Source organism: Mustela nigripes, chromosome 8 (genome assembly GCF_022355385.1).
Source record: "Mustela nigripes isolate SB6536 chromosome 8, MUSNIG.SB6536, whole genome shotgun sequence".
Classification (NCBI taxonomy): domain Eukaryota; kingdom Metazoa; phylum Chordata; class Mammalia; order Carnivora; family Mustelidae; genus Mustela; species Mustela nigripes.
In genome coordinates, this window is record NC_081564.1 from 64,142,449 (window position 1) to 64,152,444 (window position 9,996).

General features: G+C 47.8%; 1 protein-coding gene across 8 annotated transcripts in view; it reads left to right on the plus strand.

Annotated features, from left to right (window-relative positions):
- SLC14A1 (solute carrier family 14 member 1 (Kidd blood group)) overlaps positions 1-8,723 on the plus strand; it is a 47,955-nt gene extending 39,232 nt beyond the window's left edge. For all 8 annotated transcript variants that reach the window (XM_059409573.1, XM_059409580.1, XM_059409574.1 and 5 more), the window contains 3 exons: positions 184-318; positions 5,536-5,585; positions 6,660-8,723. In XM_059409573.1, coding sequence (XP_059265556.1) covers positions 184-318; positions 5,536-5,585; positions 6,660-6,836 — 362 coding nt within the window. In that variant the 3' untranslated portion in view covers positions 6,837-8,723. The remainder of the gene's footprint in view (positions 1-183; positions 319-5,535; positions 5,586-6,659) is intronic.
- The last annotated feature ends 1,273 nt before the right edge of the window (positions 8,724-9,996 follow it).

Consider the following 9,996-nt stretch of genomic DNA (forward strand, 5'->3'; position numbering starts at 1 on the left):
CCCCCCCCCCCCCCCCCCCCCCCCCCCCGTCACCGCTCGCCCCGGGCATCTTCCATACTCTAGACTTCCTTGAGGGCTCTGCTTCCAAGGGACTGATGGGCGTAGCTTCCCCCACCCATGGCCTCCTTCCAGAGCGCCCTGTCTTTGGTCCCCAGCCCTGAACCCACCTGTCTTCTCTACTAGGACTCAGTGTTTCGGAGCCTTTTGAGAACATCTACTTTGGACTCTGGGGTTTCAACAGCTCTCTGGCCTGCATTGCAATCGGAGGAATGTTCTTGGCTCTCACCTGGCAAACCCACATCCTAGCTCTCGCCTGTGGTGAGTGTACCCTGCATGGGAGGGAGGGTAGCTCCTAACTCTGGAATCAGTCCCAACAGTACAAAGGGACCATGTGAGACACTGGGGCTACCGTTCCAGGGTGGACTCTCGGCTATCTGCATGTGGGAGCAGGACAGGTGGCGTCCCCTCCCTAGGAGGGTTCAGCTCTACTGCGCCCTCCTCATTGGCTGTTGTGAGGGCAGGAGAGCCTGTTGAGTCGTGATCACCATTTGCCCTCTCCATATGAGGGGGGTAGAAACTCGACTCGTTCTATTTCATCACACTCATGATCTGACCCAAGAAACTAGAATGGAATGACTCGGGCTAGATACAGAGCCATTCCTCCTGCTGAGCCAGGTAGGACTACATGTGGCCGTCCAGCTGTCTCCTGCTTCAGGGAGCCTCAGAATCACCTGGAAGGCTTGTGAAAACATGGATGGCTGCCCACCAACCCCCCCCCCCCAGGCCCTGATTCCTCCTACGAGGAGGAGTTGACATTCCTAACCAGGGCCCGACAGCACTGCTGCTGTTGATCTGGGGACGACCAGATCGTCCGAACCACTGTGTTCATCTCTTCTGACCCTGGTACCCCAGCAACTCAGCCGGTCAGAGCTAGGAGAAGGTCTGGAGCTCTCCCACTCTGTCCCCCTCATTTTACTATTGGGGTTCCGAAGCCAGAGAGGTGAAGTGGTATGCTGAAGGGCATCCAGTCAATTAGGGTAAATGCAAGCCCAGAACCCACACTTGCAAACAACCTCTGGAATTACACCCCACACAGACTACTCTGCTTCCCAGTAGCACCATTCAGGCCTTGAGGTAAAAACAGAGCTCAAGTGACTGAGATTTGAAAAGCTGATGAGTTTCTCAGGCCCTTGTAAAGGGGAGGCTTATTCACCCAGAGGCTCTGGCATCCCTAATCCAATACAAAGTAAAAGTATTTTTTTTTTAAGATTTTATTTATTTATTTAGCAGATAGAGATCACAAGTAGGCAGAGAGAGAGGAGGAAGCAAGCTCCCCGCTGAGCAGAAAGCCCGATGCGGGGCTCGATCCCAGGACCCTGGGACCATGACCTGAGCAGAAGGCAGAGGCATCAACCCACTGAGCCACCCAGGTGCCCCAAAGTAAAAGTATTTAAGATAATCTGTTAGACTGTAGGAAATGACCATCCCTGGGGAATATGCAGGGGGCGGGGGATGGACTGTGCACACATTATTCCCAACCTAATAGAAATATTTGTCTAGAGTCCGTTTATCACCAGATGAATCGATCCAAGTTATCTAAGCTGCTACTAAAATGGCAGATCACATCTAGACATCCACAATGGAATATTACTCAGCCATAAAAAAGAAGGAAATCTTGCAACTTGCACCAACATGGGTGGATCTTGAGGGTATTATGTAAGTGAGTTAAGTCAAACAGACAAAGACAAATACCACACGATTTCACTTATATGTGGGATCTAAAAAAAAAAAAAAAAAAAAAAAAAAAAAGGAAAAAAAAACCCAGAGAAAAAAAAAAAAAAAAAAAAAAAAAAACAGAGTGAAGCAAAACCCAGAGTCATAAATGCAGGGAACAGATCAGCAGTTTCCAGAGGGGATGGGGTGCAAAGGGGTAAAGGGAAGTATAAATTTCCAGTCATAAAATAAATAAGCCACGGGGGTGTCATATACCGCATGAGGAAGAGAGTCAGTAACATTGTCTTAATTTTGTGTGGGGGGCAGACGGTGATGAGACTTTACTGAGTGGAGCATTTCATGGCATATACAAGGGAGAATCACTGTGCTGTACACCTGAAACTAATATAATGTTGTATGTCAATTATACCTCAATTTAAATACAAAAATAGAAGAGTAGACCACATGTGAGGCAGGTCTCAGAATGGATTCCTGCACTGGGCAGGAGGCAGGACCAAGAAGGCCTCACTCAGATGTGATTGTCCGAGGCTGTCGCTAGGTGAACACGCCTCAGGTTGCTGTGGCAGGACCACGTACGTGTCATTTTGACCCTTTCTTTGTAGTACACAGCTGTTCCTGCGACTAAGCCTGTAAGAACTCTTGGCTTACTTTCCCACATTTATTCACAAGCTTAGGGCAAAGGAGAAGATAGATTATGTGCCACCCGAGCTAGGCCAAGTTAGAAGCTTTATTGTGAGATGGTTTGGGGTTTCAAATCTTTATTTGAGGCACATACCTTAATGTGTCTGTGTTTGCAAGAGCAGCAAATACGTATTAAACAATCATGAAGCAGCCCAGATAGTTCTAGGAAGAGCTAGGAGCTTAGCAGAGTTAGATCCCAGAAGCTGCTGAGCCCAGTGTTCCGGCCCAGGGCTGAAGCCAGGTAGATGGGAGAAGCCCACCGGAGGCCACAGGAATATCTGTAGCAGAACAAGGTCACATCTGCAGTACCAACATCTCTGGGAGGCGCAGAACAGCTCTGAATCATCAAGAAGCACCTCCTAGAGAAGGTGGCTTTTCTGTACGCCCTAAAACCCTGGAGGAGAAGGTCTGGTTGGTTGAAGGGGAGGTCCGGGCCAGTGTGCGGACAGCTGGAGCCCATCCTCCAAGATCAAGCAGACGCTGTTTTGGACACAAGAGTTGTTGATGAGATCTTGGCAGGGTTTGGAAAGCAAGGAAGCCAAAGCTGTTCGCAGATGGGTTTCCTCAAAGCAGGAGTATCTTCATTATTTTCTTCACTATAAGAGCGGTACGGGCTTATTGCACAAAACAAAACTCCAAAATTCAATCAATACAGAAGAATATAAGGCAGAAAGTAAAAACACTCCATCCTACTCCCTCAATGCAACTTTTTTGCCTCCTTCTTACCCTGTGGTTACATTGGGTCCACTTAGATAATTCCGCTAATCTCCCCGTCTCAAGATCATCAACGTAATGCCAGCTGCTAAGCCCCTTCTACCCTATAAACTAACATGTTCACAGGTTCTGGGGATTCGTCCGCCTATCACGCCAACCTTCCTTTGGACAGGTCAGACTTTCTTCACTGGCCATAACATAATGGTTAGGGCAGTATACAGAATTCGTGGAGAGCCCAGACCCTGGGGCCAAAATCATTGAATTTCTGTTGATGTGGCATTCAGCCCCACAAAGGCTGTAGGGTTTCCCCAGCCACAGACAGTGTGTGAGAGGGGCTCTTCCATCCACACGGGGTACTGCCCGTCTCCTCTCTCTTTGCACAGAAGGCGTTGAGGCAGACTTCAAGCCCCTCTGGTAGGGCAAGCCTCCCATGGAAAATGTCGCAGCAAGCTCCAGCTTGCCCACAGCCCCCTGACCCTGCCAAACGAGAGACCAACTCTGCCAGCCAGGGTAAATAAGTAACAGCCATTTATTACAGAGTTGCTCCTCTGCTGGTTCCCATGGCCTTATCAGGAAGGGGAGTGGGGGACTCTGATAGGGCCCGGCAGCGCCAACTACTCTGCCTCCAAACCGGAAACTGCCCACCCGGGAAGTCCTCAACTTTGTTATTTTGTCAGGGCAAACGGGAGAAACATTTTGTTTCTTTTTGTTCTTTTTTTTTTTTTTTTTTTAGAGTTGGGGAGGGGCAGAAGGAGAGAGAGAATCTTAAGCAGGCTCCATGCCCAGAGCCAGCCCACGGTGGGGCTCGATCTCATGACCCTGACATCAGGACAGGTGTGGAAATCCAAAGAAGGGGGTTAACTGACGGAGTCACCCAGGCACCCCAATGTTTTGTCCCTGTTTAGTGCTTGGCTTGTCCCCGTTGGACCGGCCCACGGTGGCCTGCTGAGATGGACACTGTCTGCTCAGCCCTCAGGGCCTTTCTGTCCCTCGGCTGCCCAGAGCGCCGTCATTCACAGTCATCACCTGCACCTTGCGGTGTGTGGCCTTGCCCCTCTAATGGGAGGCTTTCCCGGTCCCACTCAGCAAGCCTTAACTGATGGGCAGCCACTGTTAGACAGTCTGACGCTCTTACTGTAGAGAGAAAAGCAACTTGTAATCGGAGACCACTTGGAAACAGCAGAGCAGGAAGAGAGCAGGGTGGGAACTGTGCCTTCCAAGTGCAACCCGTGTGAAAAGGACAGGAAAGGCAGCAAGGTCTCATGCGCTCGGGGGAGGTCTCGGAGGAGAGCCGGAACAGGAGAGAGCAGGCAAGTGTTCTTTCCTGGTGCTTCCCCGGGAGCCAGTGAATATGTGTTGAATGAGCGAGGGAGAGAAGGAAGGAAGGAAAGAAAGAAGGGGAGGGAGGAAGGAAGGAAATGGAAAATGAAATGACCAAAACCAAACAAAGCTCTTCCAGCCCAAGCCGCTGCCCACTTCCGCTCAGGGCAGCGTCCTGGTCCGCCTGCTCCCGGGACCGGGGTCGGTGGGCAGCTGCGTTTGTGGAAACGGAGGACTGCATTTGAGATGCCTCTCTCTCCCCTGTATGCCAATCTTAATGATATTTGGGACAATGTTATTATGGGGAGAAATTCCGAGTTTGTGGTCAGTTTCTGCTATCTTTTTAATTTTTTATACCATGATTTTTTGTAACTGTGAATCCTAGCCATTAATGTGAGACTCCTAGACGCATATATTGTGATTGAACAGAAACCGTGCTATCTCGAGAAACATTCATATGTTTCATTTTTCAAAGATTTATTTTAGAGAGAGAGAGAGCACGAGCACGAGTGGGGGAGGGGCAAAGGGAGAGGGACAGAAAGCTCAAGCCAACTCCATACTGGGTGTGGAGCCCGAAGTGGGGCTCAATCTCACAAGCCTGCAGTCATGACCTGAGCCGAAATCCGGTGTCAGGCGCTTAACCGGCTGAGCCACCCCGGGGCCCCCATCATTTTAATTCAACTATGCTCAGAAAAAATAACAGGGAAGTTTATTTGCCATGGAAGGGCTTTTCCTTAGGGATCAGCGATAATAGCAACAGAATAGTAACCACAGAAAAGCTCCCTTTGCCGAGTACCTCTTACTGTGTGCCAAACCCAAGTAGTGTCTCCTTTCATGATGGCACCAACTCCCTGAGAAATTCTATCACCTCTATTGTGCAGGTGAGGACGTGGACGCTTAGAATGGAGACACCAAGCTTCTAAGTGATAAGGTCTGGATTTGAACCCAGAGCTTCTGTGAGCTCACGCTTGTAACCAGGGTGCTGAGCTAGCTGGTAAAACATGGATTTCCAGATTTATACCAGAACAAGGTCTTCCCTACAATGAAAAGCGCACCTACTAAGTCGTTGTTTCCCCTTTTTTGTAGCTCTGTTCACTGCCTACCTCGGAGTCAGCCTGTCCCACATGATGGCTGTGGTGAGTTGGCTTTAATCTTGCTTTATCATCCACGTGAATGATCTGTTTATAGTGATGTGGAAACCTTCCTGAGGTCTCGCTGGGTGGTGTCCTGAACAGGCAGGAGTCAGGGCTGTGGTCACCATGACTTTCCCATCTCCTGGGCCTTCCTGTTCCACACACCTTCTAACATCATCATAAATTTTAGTCTAAGCTGCAATCACTGGGCTTGCCAAACAATATCAGAGTGCATAATTTAAAGAAGTGAAAGTTAGCCTGTATAACGTGTTTCTCAAGTTCACGCCATAATTCTGAGTGTTAGGGAACTGACTTTAGAATATCTTCTACTTGAATAGAAAGCCAGAACCATGTAGTGGTTGAGAAATCAAGAAAAGAAGGAAAAGGATAATTGGCTACAGACCCAAATGGTTTGGGTTTTGGTTTTAATTGAGCCATTCATTTTTCATACCCCTTGTCTTTTTTTAAACCCCCCCATCAGTCGTCAGTAAGACCTACTCAGACCCGTGTCCTAGCTGAATTATTTCATAGGCAGAATCACTGCCCGTTCAGTGCCTCCTGCCACTTTCTCCTTCCATTTTGGCCCTGACTTGCCCTTGACCTTCTCCTTCAGAGCTGCATGAGTTGTCGGGAACAGCCCAGAGGAAGGACCTCCCCTCCAAGAGCTCAGAGTCTGTTTGGGAACTGGAATGGAAGGAAGGAAAGCCAGTAAAGTCCAAGACTGGTCTGGGTGGAAAGTAGGAGGAGAGAGGTCACCATGGCCCGAACTAATCAAAGAGGGCCCTGGGAGTGTGATGAGGGGTCTGCTTCCCCCATGTGGTGCAGGAAGCCTGACTGCATGAGAGGGAAGGAAAGATGTACAAGGTAGACATGCAAGCACCTCCGAGGAACGGACGGCCACGTTTCCCCTGCTAAATGCAGTCCGGCTGGGATCTCGGCCTCGTCTCCGTGGGCAGAAGCAGCGTCCAGACCAGGGGCCCAGGGACACATCCCCCTGGGCTGAATGAGAATAGGAGGAAGGGTGGTGCTCTGGGACAGGATCTCACAGGAGCCTGTGACTTGTCTCTTCCTCCTCAGGTGGGGCTGCCGGCTTGCACCTGGCCCTTCTGTTTGGCCACACTCCTCTTCCTCTTGCTGACCACGAAAAATGCCAACATCTATAGGATGCCCCTCAGCAAGGTCACTTATCCTGAAGAAAACCGCATCTTCTACCTCCAGGCCAAGAAGAAAAGGATGGTTGAAAGCCCTTTGTGAGAGCAACCCCCACCCACAGCCAAGGTCCCAAGGGGGGACTGACATGGCTGACTGCCCCCACGTGACTCCCAGGGTCTCGGCAAACTGCTGTCTTTCACTAGCAACAACATTCACACTAACCCATTGGCAATCTGCTCTTAGGCTCATTTTTGCGGCTTTCTTTTAGACTCCAGGAACATCCCCAAACGTGTGAGAGACACGTCCAGATGGTCTGCCCTGGTTGGGGCGTGGGTGCTAGACATACACTCTACTTATAAAGTCAAATGCTCCAACAGAAAGAAGACGTGAGACCAGAGCTCACTATTTCTCGATATTCTTGGTGTTTGTTTGGCTGCATGATACTAACAGTATTAAAAATTAAGCTCTACAAACCAACGAAGCCTTCAAAGAATGGAATTGGTGGTCACAAATCAAAGTCAACCTAGAATTCTCCGATAAGCAGTTTGACTTGTTTAAAATCAATACAAGTTCCGTGAGACAGCTGTGGCGCCCACAGCTGGTTCTCCAGCTCCTGGGCAGAAGGGCCTGGATGCGGTCCTATGTGTGTAAGGGATTCTACAGGAGACGGTTGATTCTTTCCAGGCTGACACGTGTGGGAGGGAGAAAGGGATTTTATCAGTCAGAATGACTCTGTAGTGTTATTTTTCTTAGACATCGCAAAAGACATTTTAGATAAAGTATATGATATTTTTCTTAGGGGAATAGATTTGTTTTTTCAATGAGGTAAAATAGGAGAAGTTCCTGGTTTCACCAGCCCCTGGTTATTAAAGAAAAGTTACATTTTTTTTATAAAATACTCAGCATAGCTCTTTTTACTTTAATCCCCAAGTTGATTCTGTAAATGCCAGGAATGCCTAGAACCAAGTCATCAACCTCCAGGGCCCTTTAAAACCACATTTGGAATTCATCTGAGGATGTCTTCTACCTTATAAAGACTGAAAATGAAGGTCAAATTGTTTCTGGGTGCTCAGAAGTTGTTGAGTTTCTTACTTTAAAAAACAAATTCATGATTTTCTGCACGCTCACAATATTCTCACTCAGAAACCTGACAAGACATACCAGTAAAGGGTTCTCCTGTTTTTCTTTGCTTTAATTATAAAGTTATCAGTCCTATAAACATTCTGTACCTGAACATGTTGAGGATGCCGTGGAAAGTTTGCTCACTACCTTCTAGTTCAGTCTGTATCAATTCAGTATTTGGGGGGATTCAAAAAGAGAAACCGTAGAAGCCTAAAGGATTTTTCTCCTTGGAGTTTGCCAGGCTCAATGCAAAACACACAGTTTGATGCGTGAAAAAAGAGAAGGGAAGGAAACCTACAAATATCTTGGGAAGAAGTCCACATCTTCCTTTTCTCAGGGAACACAAACAGTGCTCCACTTCAACAACCCTGTAACCAAAGCCCTTTGAAGCCCTGAATTTGCAACTCTCACAGAGTCATGTGCATGCCTGTAGAAAAACTAAATTTTTAATTGTTCAGATGGACATCTCCCTTGTTAGGGAATTTGTGACATAAGACTCGGGGGAGAGGGGGACACAAAAAAGCAAGCAGAACCAAAGATAACCACGAGTGAAGAACCTGGGCCATGGTTGAGCGACCCAGAGCCACTAATGTATCTTCAGGCCCATCTTCACGAGGAGATCAGGAGTGTTCTCTGTGCCTTCTCCTGGTGTGCTCACACAGCCGTGTAAATGGGAACATTCTAAAGCCTTGTACATTGTCTAATTTAAATGGTATTAACTTTCTCAGGCTATTTTTGTTACTAAGTATTATCCTGAAATAAAGTGAGTATTTTGTTAGTTTTCTTAGGGATCACTTGTGTTCTTTCCTATCGTCTGTATAACCAATTTCCAATTAAGAATATGAATAAAATTATACTCACAGCTCAGTTTTGTGTAAATTTTAAAAGTCCCATACGCCTTTTATAGCTATCGTGAACATTCACAATCACATGCCTATGTGTGTATTGCTTAGGATTGCCTATATTTTGATGTGCTGTATATCTTTATTCCTTTCTTATACATGGTACAGGACCAGATGTGATGCTGGGCAAACCCTGTTCAACTCAGAGGTATGGACCCATCCCTGTGGGCCTTCTCTCAACTCTGCCTTGTTCTTCTTGCTCAGGGATGAGAACAGATTCCTTAGGGCAGTCACCGATGCTCAGCACACATTCCAAACACTTTGACATGAATATGCAGGCAGCTTCCATGTGTGTCGTACAGACCCTGGGCACCCCTTGGCCCCAGGACTGAGGCTGGGCACACCTAAGCGGTGAGTGTCCTGGGAGGAGCTACTTCTCAGGTTGTTACCCTTGAAGGCGAAGCCACACTCCCCTCTGCTACCTGAAGCACTTCCCTCCCACCTCCCTTCATCCGTGGTTAGTGGGCTTGAAAGAAAACATGGTAAGCATGGAAAGTCCGTCCAAGTTTCAAAAGCAGCCCGAACAAGGTTGGGTTAAGAAACAAGAGGGCCACAATGGATTAGCCCCATTGGAGTGTCCCCTGTCAAAACAAAACCTCTCCAAGGGGCGCCTGGGTGGCTCAGTCAGTTGTGCAATGGACTCTTAATTTGGCCTCACGTCATGATCTCAGGGGTATGAGCTGGAGTCCCGCCTCGGGCTATTCCCAGGGTGTGGAACCTGCCTGAGATTCTCTCTCTCCCCCTTCCCCACCAACCCTTACCCCAGCTCACACACATGTGTGCACTCTCTCTCTCAAAAACAAACAAAAAATACCCTCTCCTACCTATTGTTTCAAGACAATAAATTTGTGAGAGTGATCTGGTCATTAAATGCCCTCTTTGGTCTGAGGTAGAAAACAGAGAGGTTTTAAGCTTCTTCAGCCAAAGACTTCAAATGCTCTATAAAGTAATCCATGGTACCTGATTAGCGTGAAATACGTTGAGGTAGGAGGTTAAGTTCGACAGGCGATCAGAATTTTCCAAGGTGGCTTCTTACAGACAACCCTGCAGGAATATTTTTGGGGTGGTTAAGTAAAGCACAATGTTTTAGGCATAAGAAAGTTTTCAGCCTTCCCTTTAGTCCAACAACTTCCTTCTAAAAGGCTTTCGTCTTTAGAGTGAAATCTGCTTCTTGAACCTACACCAACACCTTCTCCCATCTCTGATCATTAGAAGGCTTGTAGCTTCAAGGCTAGAGA